The 14,005-nt window shown below is 42.8% G+C and overlaps 1 protein-coding gene across 1 annotated transcript in view; it reads right to left on the reverse strand.

The window, feature by feature from the left end:
- The window catches only part of LOC115092958 (E3 ubiquitin-protein ligase HERC2-like), a 2,733,734-nt gene that overhangs the window by 342,737 nt on the left and 2,376,992 nt on the right, over positions 1-14,005 (reverse strand). The window contains 1 exon segment of the mRNA XM_029604466.1: positions 12,326-12,465. Within this exon segment, the coding sequence (XP_029460326.1) occupies positions 12,326-12,465 (140 nt within the window).

Below are 14,005 nucleotides of genomic sequence, written 5' to 3' on the forward strand. Positions count from 1 at the left end.
AGTTGGAAATTAGCTAGATAAGTGTGCACAAATCATTTTTCCACATATTTGTACTTCCAGTTTTACAGGACTACGCGTGTATATTTTAAACATGTTAATCTGAAGCTTTTACTCTTCATAAGTCAGTTTTTACATGCATTGCGTGCATTTTATAAAATGCACGCAATGAAATAACCAGTTTCACCAATTAGTCTACCAGTTCACCCAGTCCAATTGCAGCTTATGAAGTTCCTCCTGGTTCTTCAGCCTGAAGAGCCCCAACTGCAATCAGACCCTTTACCCAGTCAGTTTTTCACTTTAACAATGTTTATAATCACTTACACCAGATACTGGGAAGAAGTAAATATATGCATAATAAATTCATATCCATGTCACTTTGGCCAGTTTTAAAATAGCAACTTATTTGTGTAAATGTTGGCCTTGCCACACCCCTTTTTACACGTGCAAAGCTACTCACAGAGCCCAAGTTACACATGTAAGTTGCAGTTTTGGAAATAGCATGGATTCACGTATGTGCTATTTTAGGTGCTCAAGTGTTAAATCGTGTGCACATTTGCACACATATGTTTTAAAATACACCAACTGCATGAAATTATACTTCTAATTTTAAGAGGTTACTTGAGCAAAACTAGCGAGCATATCTTGCATAGGTCTTTGTCGGCTTTTACACGCTGTTGTGTTCATGCCTCTTCTCGCCCCTTGCTCCACCCTCTCTATCTGGGATGCAACTCCCTTCAGCTCTGACGGACAGATGCAGCGGCGGCTTCTCTCCGCCTCTTGGTCCCGGTGTCCCCAGGCTGGCCTGACGTTACGGATCCGCCATGTTCCCGATGACGTAAGGGTGCGCGCGCGCTCCAGACTTTGTACCTGCAAGGGCGCGAACCTCGGGGGCGTCCCCCCATAGTGACGTCATCCATTTGCACTTTAAAAGGTCTTTGTTTGCTAACCTCTAACGACTTAGCAAGGAACTCCAACAGGACTTGCTTCGGCAGTCCCCGATTCTTGCAACAACGATCCGAGTCAACGAGGGGAATCCTTCACTACTCGGCCTTTTCAAACTTACCAGGAGTACCCGCTCCATGGGGGCTCCACTCTCTCTTCTTGATTTCAGATTGCCAGAACACTCGGAAGACTCCTTATTGCCTGGAAGTGATCGCGGACGTGAACACAGTGAATTCTATTACTTAGGAATTAGTACTCGCTCCACGAGGGCCTACATTCCTATAGCTCTGAAGACTCCCTTCCGTCTAAGACGTTATCGCAGGTACGGAGATCAAGAGTTAAATTGGCAAGATTGCAGAAAGGAACCGGTATTCGCTCCACGAGGGCCCATGTTCCTAGAATCCTTTACAGACTCTCTTCTACTCTAGAAGCATCTCATATACAACAATTGTGAGTTCTTATTCAAGGCCTTCCTATTCCCCTTGTCCCCGGCGAGTCCAGCCCCCGATCGCGCCGCCAGTCATCCGCTCCGAGACCCGCCCACAAACTTGGAGACAGCCAATAGCATCCTGAGAGGGGCTTTTAAATTTGCTGTCCTGCAGGCGCCGCGCCTCTTAGCCCGGAGCTCCGCTGCTGCCGCTGCCGCCGCTGCTGGGAACACGAGGAGGAGAGGCCTGCGCGATCGGCGCCCAGACCCGTCGGGGTAAGGTCTTCCTATTCCCCTTGCCCCCGGCGAGTCCAGCCCCCCGATCGCGCTGCCAGTCATCCGCTCCGAGACCTGCCCACAAACTTGGAGACAGCCAATAGCATCCTGAGAGGGGCATTTAAATTTGCTGTCCTGCAGGCACCGCGCGCCTGCGTCGCGCACCGAAGGAGCACAACAAAGGGGCTGGCCCCTTTGTGCACCCCTTTGTGCAGCCACTGAGATTAAAAGAAATATAACGGAAACCTCTACATACACCTCACCAAGTCCATCAACGGTCCTCGAATCACACTCAACCTCAGCTGCCACATTGACCTCGCTCATCCTCCTGCTACAACTCGGACCACACTCATCCTCCTGCTACAACTCGGACCACACTCATCCTCCAGCTACAACTCAGACAACACTCATCCTCCAGCTACAACTCGGACCACACTCATCCTCCAGTTACAACTCGGACAACACTCATCCTCCTGCTACAACTCGGACCACACTCATCCTCCAGCTACAACTCGGACAACACTCATCCTCCTGCTACAACTCGGACCACACTCATCCTCCAGCTACAACTCGGACAACATTCATCCTCCTGCTACAACTCGGACCACACTCATCCTCCAGCTACAACTTGGACAACACTCATCCTCCTGCTACGACTCGGACCACACTCATCCTCCAGCTACAACTCGGACAACACTCATCCTCTTGCTACAACTCGGACCACACTCATCCTCCAGCTACAACTCGGACATCACTCATCCTCCTGCTACAACTCGGACCACACTCATCCTCCAGCTACAACTCGGACAACACTCATCCTTCTGCTACAACTCGGACCACACTCATCCTCCAGCTACAACTCGGACAACACTCATCCTCCTGCTACAACTCGGACAACACTCATCCTCCTGCTACAACTCGGACCACACTCATCCTCCAGCTACAACTCGGACAACACATCTTCCTGATACAACTCGGACCACACTCATCCTCCAGCTACAACTCGGACCACACTCATCCTCCTGCTACAACTCGGACCACACTCAACATTCAGCCACCACTCGGACCACACTCATCCTCCTGCTACAACTCAGACCACACTCAACATTCAGCCACCACTCGGACCACACTCATCCTCCTGCTACAACTCGGACCACACTCATCCTCCAGCTACAACTCGGTCTTCACTCATCCTCCAGCATCCACCACTCGGTCCTCCTTCAGCCTCATTCAACTTTATGTATCTCATTTCTCATACACTCGTAGGACCTCTGAGAACAAAGATAGCAGCTACATACAGCCACTGAGTTCTAGAAGAAGTAAAAAAAAAAAAACAAAAAAAAAACAAAGAATAAGAAGGAAAATCATCTCCCGATCTCGACCTTCATTCACTCCTCCTTCGGCTGAGAATCTATCGATTACTAACGGAATGTACCCGCTCTCCTTTTGACCAGTGAGTCTCACTCAACTTCCAGAAACCTATAGAAAAACCTATAGAACAACTTCCAGCATTCACCTCTCGGACTGCACTCAACCTCCAGCATCCACCACTTGGACTGCACTCAACCTCCAGCATCCACCACTCGGACTGCACACAACCTCCAGCATCCACCACTCGGACCCTTCAGTCTCTTTCAACTTCCTGTTCTCTTCACCCGTTTTTCCGTTTTTCCTCTCTTCCTCTCCCTCACCCAATCAAAGATGGTGACATTCAACTACCCTCATCTACAAAATAGACACAGCCACCTTATAAACATCTCCCTATTGAAGAACAACAAAAACGTACTTTGTCTCACCTTCCTTCTCATTAACGCTCAGTCCTTCTCCAAAAAACACATGTTAATTTCCGACTTACTACAAGAAAACAATCCTGACTTCTTTGCCATAACTGAATCCTGGTTAAAAAACACCGACCAAGTAATTCTGAACCACCTTACCCACAATGACTACGATACCTTTTCAATTCCCGGCAATTACAAAAGAGGAGGAGGCCTGCTACTCATTATAAGAAAACACTTTTCAATGAAAATAATCCCACATAACCTCCCAAAACAATTTGAAGTTACTCTCTTCGACTCCCAATATCTACAAATCTGCCTTGTATATTGCCCACCCAAACTGCTAGACAGCAACATCTCCCCGCTCATTGAATTTCTTATCTCAAACATCAACATAAAAAACCTTCTATCATCCTTGGAGACTTCAACCTCCACACAGATGCCAACCCCTGTTCTCCAAGCTGCGAAACCCTACTAGACATGCTGTCAAGTCTAAACTTCATCCTTCAGGTGAACAACCCTACTCACAAAGCAGTTCACACACTTGACCTGATTTTCACCAATAACTTCTTCACGAACACTTCCATTTCTCACAACCCAGTTCCATGGTCTGACCACCATCTCTTACGCTGCAAGTCTCAAACAAACTACAACAACACAACAAATAATAATTCTGCAAAAAAATCCTTCAAATTCCGTCCTCCTTTTCAAACTAATCTTCTCCTTCAAGAGCTAGGACCTCAACTAGCGAATCTAGATTTATCAAACATATACAACGCTATCCATTCCTGGTCTGCAATCACTGAAACAACCGCTAACATCATTAACCCGGAGAAGATCAAACGTCTAAAGAACAAAAACGAAATTCAAAACCCCTGGTTTAACACCACCCTAAAAAACATGAAATCAGCTCTCAGGAAAACAGAGAAAGAATGGCAAAAAAATAAGCTACCTGCTACACAACAAAAATACCGTACACAATTAGCGGCCTACAAAAAATCAATCCAAAACACAAAACGGAACTACTACGGCTTTAAAATTATTAATTCCTCTAACAAACCCAAATCCTTGTTCAACTTTGTAAATAACCTCATTTCTGATATCTCCACCTCCAACGCAACTATCACCAATAAAAACCTAAGCCAAGATTTAGCCTTCTTCTCCAAAATTACAGATACCTTTAACTCCACTTCAAGCTTCAATTTTCAATCATCAACAATTAATATCCCTCCGTGGCTCGATTTCAGACCTATCTCCATCATAGAAACAGAAAAAATGCTGAAGAAAATCATCCCTGCACGACACTAACTTGACACCATTCCCACCCGAGTACTTAAAGAAATCGCTTATCCTTTAGCTCCAACAATTTCAGCAATCATCAACAAGTCGCTCGAGGAAGGCGAGCTGCCTCCCAAGTTAAAAATCGCCACCATCACACCTTTATTAAAGAAAAAAAACCTCAACCCAGACGACCTAAACAACTACCGCCCAATTTCCAACCTTCCCTTCTTCGCCAAAATGATAGAGAAGGCAGCTTTGAAACAACTCAACGAACATCTAGACGATAACAAAATTCTCTTTCCCTCCCAATTCGGCTTCAGAAAAAACCACAGCACTGAAACCCTCCTACTTAACCTCTCCAATACCATCCTAAGAGGACTTGACAACAAAAAAGGATACCTTCTGATTCTTTTAGACCTCTCTGCAGCCTTCGACACAGTGGATCATAAAATTCTTATTTCCTGTCTAGAATCCATAGGACTAGCTGGCAAGACTCTTAGTTGGTTTACATCCTTCCTCAATAATAGACACTTCAAAGTTTCTCACAACAATTGCTCATCGAACCCCATCCCCCTCGAAACAGGTATGCCACAAGGATCAGCACTTTCACCCATCTTATTCAACATCTACCTTACCCCTCTTTGCCATCTCCTATCAAGACTCGACATAACATATTACATGTATGCCGATGATATACAATTCCTCATACCAATTTCCTCCTCGATAGAAGATGCTATGTCTAAAGCAGCCTCACACCTGGACACAATCAGAAACATGCTAATTCATCTTAAGCTATGTCTAAATACCAGCAAAACTGAATGTATCCTAATTGCCAAAAAAAATCCTGATCATAAAACAATTCCACCCTTCCTCTTTGACAAGACCCTCGTACATCTTAAAGAGAGCGTTAAAGACCTGGGATTTTGGTTAGACATTGACCTAAACTTCAAGAAACATCGCTACAAAAATAAAAGAAGGCTTCTACAAACTTCAAATTTTAAAACATCTAAAACCACTGCTTCACCCCCATGATTTCAAAACCGTCCTACAAGCCCTCCTATTTTCCAGTTTGGACTACTGCAACTCCCTTTTGATTGGCCTTCCAAAATCTTCTTTGAGACCCTTGCAGCTCCTTCAGAACGCTGCAGCCAGAGTACTAACAGGTAAAAGAAAGGCCGATCATATTACACCTGTCCTCAATCAATTACAGTGGCTCCCTATTGAAAAAAGAGTAGAATTCAAAGTTCTCTCTATTCTTCACAATGCAATATACAAAGCCGATTACTCCGCCTTTGATGACATCATTCATTTACATTGCTCTCATCGAACAACAAGATCTACTAGTAAAATTCAACTAGTAATTCCCTCACTTCCACAGGCCAAATTATCCTCCACCAGAAACAGATCCCTTTCCATTATTGGCCCAAAACATTGGAATTCATTACCTCATTTCCTCACCAATCAAGAAAACTTAAAATCCTTCAAAAAATACCTAAAATCCTGGCTACTCAGCCAATCTTTTAAAGACTGCACTCTATGACTTAAAGTATATTAACATAGCCTGCTATCTTTCAATATCCCCCTCATTCAATCTCCCTGTTTCATGATGCAGATGTCCTCTGTTTTTGATGTTCCCAGATATCTCTGTTCACCTACCCAGGGTTTCCACCCTGTGTTATCCTGTTATATTCATTCTCTTGTTATGCTTTTGCTCACTATTGTTAATTTTTGAAATTTTTAAAATTTCAAACATCATTCAATGTATCATGTTGTTTGTATGTAAACCGGAGTGAAGGCAACTCTGCTATACCTCGGTATATAAAAAAATGCTAAATAAATAAATAAATAAATAAGACTGTTTGTGGGAACCAGTGCTCGCCTACGGCTCCTGTTCCTTATGTACTGAAGACTCTCTGTGGCATAGAGGCCATTGCTGACATCTACAATTGTCAGTGTACCATCTTGTATCCAGTATACCCTGTCTACTCACTACTTCTAGTCTCTCTCTATAGCTCAGCAACCCAGAGATTATATTCCAGTATCAGAAGGACTTCAGCCTTGCCGAACACAGCGACTCATTACTGCCACCCCTGGTGGTCCAGCTTCCAGTCTAATAAAGAACTATTTGTGTTTACTTCATATTCTAGCCTAGCTGATGGTTCCTCTCAGGATCTCCTTCTGGGGGCGCTGTCATCTGCCATTGGCCCAGGGATTCACCATTTCCTCTAAGTGGTCATTCCTTTCCCTATTGTCACTCTGTGGGAGCCAACCACTACAGACCACTAACTCCGCTCACAGAAGTATTATATAGACAGCGACTCCTCTTTCTTTGAGACTTGCCAGCAGCTTATATATACAGATTGCTATCTCAGTAGCGAAGTACAATATACCTATTGTTAGCTCCTCTCCTCAGAAGAGTATCATTGTACAGATTACCAACTCCTCTTCCTTGGAGAGTTGAACCATAACAGATTGCTACCTCCTTTCCTTACAGGAGCATTTAACAGCAGTTCGCTAACAGACCTACAGATAGCTAACTCCTCCCCTCTGGAGGAGCAGGTCATGTCATATCGCTACTCCTCCCGCTTTCAGGAGAACAGCAGAACAGATTGCTAAATCCGCCCTCCTGGCGGGGTGAGCGACACAGATTGCTAACTCCTCCCCTCCGAAGGAGGAGAGCGTACCAGATTGCTAACTCCCTAGCAGATTGGTAACACACGCATATGAAAGTGGATTTTTAAACATGCTTGCACAAGGCATATTCCAAGTTTTCCAAATAGTCTACCAGCTTGTCCAGTTAATATTGAGGTCTTTCAGATCCCTGTGGTTCTTCACCCTGCAAACCACTTGGATGACCTTGACTTTTTACCTTGTCCTTGCCTTGTGGCCTGCTTAGGCCTCCTTGCCTGTTGCTTGTTTGTCTTGTCTTATATGTACTTGTTTTCCTGTGTTTGTACATTCTTTGCCCTTTTCTCATGATCTTGTCCAGTACTTGTTTTGTCTGACCCTGTCCTCCCTGTGGCCCTTAAGTTCCAGCCCTTATCTCCCACTACTGTCTTGCTTCCATTTCCAGTCTCAAGTTCCAGGCTTTGCCTCTTGTTCCATATCTTGCCTCCATTTCCTCCCAGTCAACAGCTTCTGCCTGTCGCCAATGTCTCACAATCATCAGTTCCATCCTTGCCTTCAGTTCCAGCCTTGTCTTCAGTTCCTGTCCTGCCTCACCACTATCATGTACCATGCCAGGAAAGTCCTACCAGTCTCCAAACCTGAGGGCTCTAGCAAAGAGAGAAGGGTCTGGCCAGCTGGAAGATTGTGATGAGGGAGGATGGTTCAGACATACAAGAAAAGAAAAGATGTCAATCCCCACCAGTGTGAGTAAAAGGCTCACAGGAAAAAGCTTGGGTAACCTTAACACTGGGAAGGAGAAGAAGCCAGACAGATGGTTGCCACCCCCTAAAGTGACAGGCTGAGAGTGGAATATACAATGGGGTGGGCGGAGTCAGGCTGCCAAAATTAGGGAGGGAGCAGGATATCAAAGATCCCATTGAGATCGGCATAGTAAATGAGGGAGAGTGGAGACAGGAAGAGGAGGAGGAGGAGAAGGAGATGGAATTCCTGTCTGCAGTCAGTAAAGAGGAGGAGAAAGTTGCTCAAACGCAGAGGGAAGAATCCCCAGAGGAAGCCATGGAGATGGAAGAATGAACCCAGGAGGAGAATATGGTCTAAATAGGCAAGGAAGGTGGCCTACAATAAGATAGAGCAGAAGATATTGAACTAACATTGTTTGTGTGGGTGGTTGTGGTTGTCCTGATGGTGAAGACTGAGAGGAAGGACTTAAGGAGGCAAATACCCCACTTCTATAAGAAGTGGGCTAATTGTGTACTGCTGTATTTACCGCTGGGGAAGTCTAGGGACTGAGAAAAAAAAAACTCCAGCTTGTTTGGGATCATAGACTGTGAATTTGTGATTTTTTTCCCAATACTACAGTAACAATACTACAGTACCTGAATGTAATCCGCTTTGAAGTGCTGAAAAAGTGTGAAAAGCGGAATATAAAATAAATAAAAATAAAAAAAATAAATTGTGCATTGCTGTGGTTAGCTGGGCAACCCTGGGAACTGAGATGAGAAAAAACCCACCTTGTTTGGTATCCTAGACTTGGAATTTAACATTTCCCTCAATTCTGCATTGCTGTACCTGGGCTAAGCAAACCTGAGAATTAACCAAGGTGGGAGAGCCCAGGGTTAGGATTGGAGACAGTCAGAACTCTCCAGTTGTTGTTGTTGTTGTTATTTTCCACACTGTACCTAGACAATCTGCGAACAAAAACAGCCATCCACTTTCAGAAGGAAAGGGGGACAATTCACACTCCTATCTATGAAGAAGCATCCTCAGAGAGCTGAAGACCTGACACTTGGTTATAGAAGTGGGATCATCGAGCCACATGAATAAACCAGAGTGACCACAAAGACCTTGCATCCTTGGCAATGCTGCACTCCAATAAATTATAAGACCTGCCAAGATGTCCATCAAAGGGATCTTGCAGTGGATAGCCAAGCAGACCCAAAATGATCAACCCACCAGATTGAAGAAATAATGAGACAGCAATGACAACAGAAGGTCCCAATGCTGAAACTAATGGAAGAACAGTCAGTGATTACACAACGACTACTTACACAGTATGGGGCAGATTTTAAAACCTGCGCGTGGGCGCAGATTTGTTCGTGCAACCTGGCGCAAACAAATCTACGCCCAATTTTATAACATGCAAGATAGGCTTGGCACGCGCAGGGGCAGCTCTTCAGGGGTTATGCGCGTATGCTACGCGTGTAACCCTTTGAAAATCTGCCCGTATGTTTTCACCACGAGCATGAAGTTTTGTGGGAGAACACAGAGAGGAGCAGGATGAAATGGGCCCCCGAACCGAGATGTGTTTTCCCCCTATCCCGGAAGAACATGTGTCATAACTATCCCAGGAGAAGTGGTACAACAAAGGCCTTACAGACTTCCTAAGGTTAAGAGGGCAGAAGTTGCTTGAAGGGTGGAGGAAATGATCAAGTTTGGGGTAATTAAGAAGTCACAGAGCCCTTGGTCCAGCCCCATTGTATTGGTGCCCAAGGCAGATGGGAATACCAGGTTCCGCATAGATTTCCGAAGAATTAACACCATATCACGCTTTGATGCCTTTTGCAGGCCCAGGGTAGATGAGTTATTAGATAAGTTAGGGGGCGCACGACTTTAGACATTTGAAAAGGTTATTGGTAAATTTCATTAGAAGTATCCTCAAAGGAGAAAACAGAATTCTCCATGCCCATCAGCCTTTACCAGTTTGTAGTTATGCCGTTTGGCCTTCATGTGGCTGCTGCGTGTTTGCAACTGCCATGAATGAGGTGTTACAGCTTCACAAGAAGTATGCAGCCAAGTATACAGATGATGAAGTAATCTTCTCACCTTCTCACCTGACGGGAGCACATGACTTGGTGAGAGAGGTAACGGTGGTGGGGCCGCTTGGCAATAGTGATCATAATATGATCAAATTTGATTTAATGACTGGAAAAGGAACAGTGTGCAAATCCAAGGCTCTCGTGCTAAACTTTCAAAAGGGAAACTTTGATAAAATGAGAAAAATTGTTAGAAAAAAACTGAAAGGAGCATACCTTTATAAGTCTAATGAATATTTGGGAAGGCAGAGCAAGATGGCTGCTTGAGTTCAGACGGAGGATGCTGACCTCTCTTCACATTTCATTTTTGTTTCCTGAATATGGTCCTAAGCAAAAAGGAAAGGTGAAGACTTTCCCTGCTGAGTCTACTCACCTTTCTGGTCAGCAATTTATCATTTCCTTTATGTCTGGCATGCTCTGTTTTTCTGAGGAGGTCCCTGTTGCAGTTTTTACTAAGGAAGTAGTGCTTCTGTAAGGGGAGGAGGTTTCCCTCGGGAGCAGGATCTACTGTTGGTTCAGGGTTTAGCATCTCCGAGGAAGTGGCACTGGATGACGATGTGCTGCTAGTACCCATGAGGGAGGGAGCAGAGGAGCTTGCTGTGCCACTGTGCCTTACCAATGCAGCAGGCTTGGATCCACTTGGTTGGTCAGCGGATATCAACGAAGAAGAGGCTTTGTTTTCTTCTTTGAGGTTTCCACAGCCTGGTGTTTCATCTATATTGACCGCCTCTGGTTCTTCAGCTGACCCTGTGCCGGGTGAGTTGGTAACCAAGCTCAAGAAACCTGCAGTAGTCAAAATAGATGCATTTTGGGAACTACTGGAGCACTTTGCTAAAATTCTGTTTCCACTTCCAAAATGGATTCAGTACTAACTAAATTGGAACCTCAGGTATCGAATCATGAGACAAGACTTCAGGATATTAGTATGCAAATTGATTTTTTATCACAGGACGTGGAAAAAATTTCAAGCTGTCCAAGCTACTTTAATCCAGGAGCGTGATTCTATGTCTTGTCGTACTGAGTTCTTGGAAAACTCCTCATTCAGACTGAATTTAAGTTTTTTGAATTTTCCTAAATATGTAGGTGAGCTTCCTTTGTTGACTTTAAAAAGATATTTTCTTGAGGTCTTGAAGATTCTTCAGGATAAACTTCCCACAATAAATAAAATTTCCTTTCTTCCTGCTTTGTCTCGCTCTCTCCTAGTTTAGTAGAGCATGTTCATGGAAACTCACCTAAATCTGACTAAGTTTTTGGAGACATCTACTTTAGAGATTACTGATTGTGTTACTCTTGTAGTTTCTTTCCTAGCAGATCTTGCTGTTCGCCTTGTTATGTCTTCTTTTCGGAATCTGGACTCAGTATTTCACGGTGAAAAGATTAGAATTTTTCCCGACGTCAGCAAAGTTACCCAAGAAAGAAGGAGGGGGTTCCTGGCTTTAAAAAAAGAGACTATGGATATTGGGCAACCTTTATATTATGTAATCCTTGTAAATGTTTCATCAAGTATTGCTCTGATTTTTGTGTGTTCTTCTCACCGGAACAGCTCAAATCCTTTCTGAACACCAGGAAAGTTTTGACTTCATCCTGTTTTCCCCAGAGACTTAAATATCCTTTGTTTATTTTTTGGCATGTATCTCTAGCTAATGCCTTGCTTCTGTTAATTTCCTTTTTCTCTTCAGTATTCTCTCTTTCCCCCCTTATTGTTTTCTTTAAAATGATCAGGACACATAATTTTTCTTTTTATAATGGATGTTACAAGAATATAATTTTCAAGTAGAACACAGAATGGGGGTGCAAAAATGTTATAAATAAAAATATTTTTTTTAAAGTCTAATGAATATTTAAAGATGTAAACATTCAAGAATACTAAGGCCTCCTTTTTAAAGAAAATAATGCCTGAGAAGACACTAGACGAGTACCAGACGAGAAGCTTGAATCACAAACCATTGAAAAGGTATGTCTCATTTATTTAGATGATTTTCTTTTCAATAATTTAATTTTGGTGTGCTAGCATGGCTCATCCTTTCTATTTTATGAAGTATGGTATGCACCAGAGTTTATCACATGCAACCATTTTATGAGTTTATGCATTGAATATAATATATTTACAATACCTTAATGCACTGGCAGAAAACACTGCTCTATGAATTCAAAACTTAAAAAAATAATTTTTTATTTACCATCTTCTGTGCAACAAATGCAGTGTAAGGAACCAGTGGCAACAGCAATGACCTTCTTCCCTTGCAACCCCTGAACTTGCCGAGGTCTTCTAACATGGTCATCAGATCCATGACCTAATCGATGATAATCACCTTTGCCCCTGTACATGTACAAGAAATAAAACATCCTTATTTTCTTTTGATAAAAACTGTAAATATAAACATCAGATGCAAATTAATTATTACTACTTAACATTTCTAAAGCATTACTAGGTATATCAGTACCAAAGAAATACACATAGGCGAAAGTTCCTAATCAGCAGAGCTTACAATGTAGTTGAGACACAAAGAAAAGACAAATATATTACAAGTAACTGTTAGAGTAAGCATGTTTTGAGTTAGAGGGCTAGTATTTATTTTTATTAAAAGATCTATTAAAGACTGGGTTTTTGGATTTAAAAGCAAACAAAAAATGGTGAGTTTATAGGTGGGACTTGAATATGGTCAGAGAGGAAGAAAGACATACTAACTGAAGAAGAACATTCCAGACATATATAAGTAACAGAGTAATGTAGTAAATGACAACAGGTAAAAACCTAATGGCCCATCCAGGCTGCCTAGTTGAATTTCTTCTTCTGATTTTTCTACAATTTTGGGTAGATGAGCATATAAATTCCCATATGCAAACCAACACCAGTTTTACCCTGTTACCTATAATCTCTTTCACTTAAATCCTTTTATTACAACCATCCACATCTGCCCAAGCATATACAAAATCAGTTACAGTACTGGTCTCTTCCATCTTCATTTCAGGTAATGTTGTTTTCCTCTTTGAGTTTACAACACCTTTCATGTTTTATCTTACTATAAAGTTTTGTAATAATCCATGCAGCCACCAAAATAAGTGAGGCTGTTGTGCAAAACATGCAGCCTCATTGATGTTTGAATTTTAATTATAGACACTTTGTGCATGTTACCCCAGCTTCTCAGAAGCCAAAGACAGATCTGTTAGGGTTGTAACTGTTACTCTGTGCAGGTTACACAAATGTCTTCTTAGAAACCTGATTTAGTTGTGTCACTGCTGTTTACAGTTGTAGCTGTCACTCTGTGCAGGTTACACTGTCTTCTTAGAAACCTGATTTAGTTGTGTCACTACTATTTATAGTTGTAAATCTCACTCTGTGCAGGTTACAATAATGTCCTGTTAGAAACCTGATTTAGTGGTGTCACTGCTGTTTAGAGTTCTAGCTGTCACTCTGTGCAGGTTCCACTGTCTTCTTAGAAATCTGATTTAGCTGTGTCACTGTTTAGAATTGTAACTGTCACACTCTGCAGGTTACCTTAATGTCTTCTTAGAAACCTGATTTAGTTGTGTCACTGCTGTTTACAGATGTAGCTGTCACTCTGTTCAGGTTCCACTGTCTTTTTTGAAACCTGATTTAGCTGTGTCACTGCAGTTTAGAGTTGTAACTCTCATTCTGTGCAGGTTACACTAATGTCCTCTTAGAAACCTGATTTAGTGGTGTCACTGCTGTTTTCAGTTGTAGCTGTCACTCTGTGCAGATTACACTGTCTTCTTAGAAATCTGATTTAGTTGTGTCACTGTTATTAGGGTTGTAACTGTCACTTTGTGCAGGTTACACTAAGATCTCCTTAGAAACCTGATTTAGTTGTGTCACTGTTATTAGGATTACAACTGTC

Source organism: Rhinatrema bivittatum, chromosome 5 (genome assembly GCF_901001135.1).
Source record: "Rhinatrema bivittatum chromosome 5, aRhiBiv1.1, whole genome shotgun sequence".
Taxonomy (NCBI): domain Eukaryota; kingdom Metazoa; phylum Chordata; class Amphibia; order Gymnophiona; family Rhinatrematidae; genus Rhinatrema; species Rhinatrema bivittatum.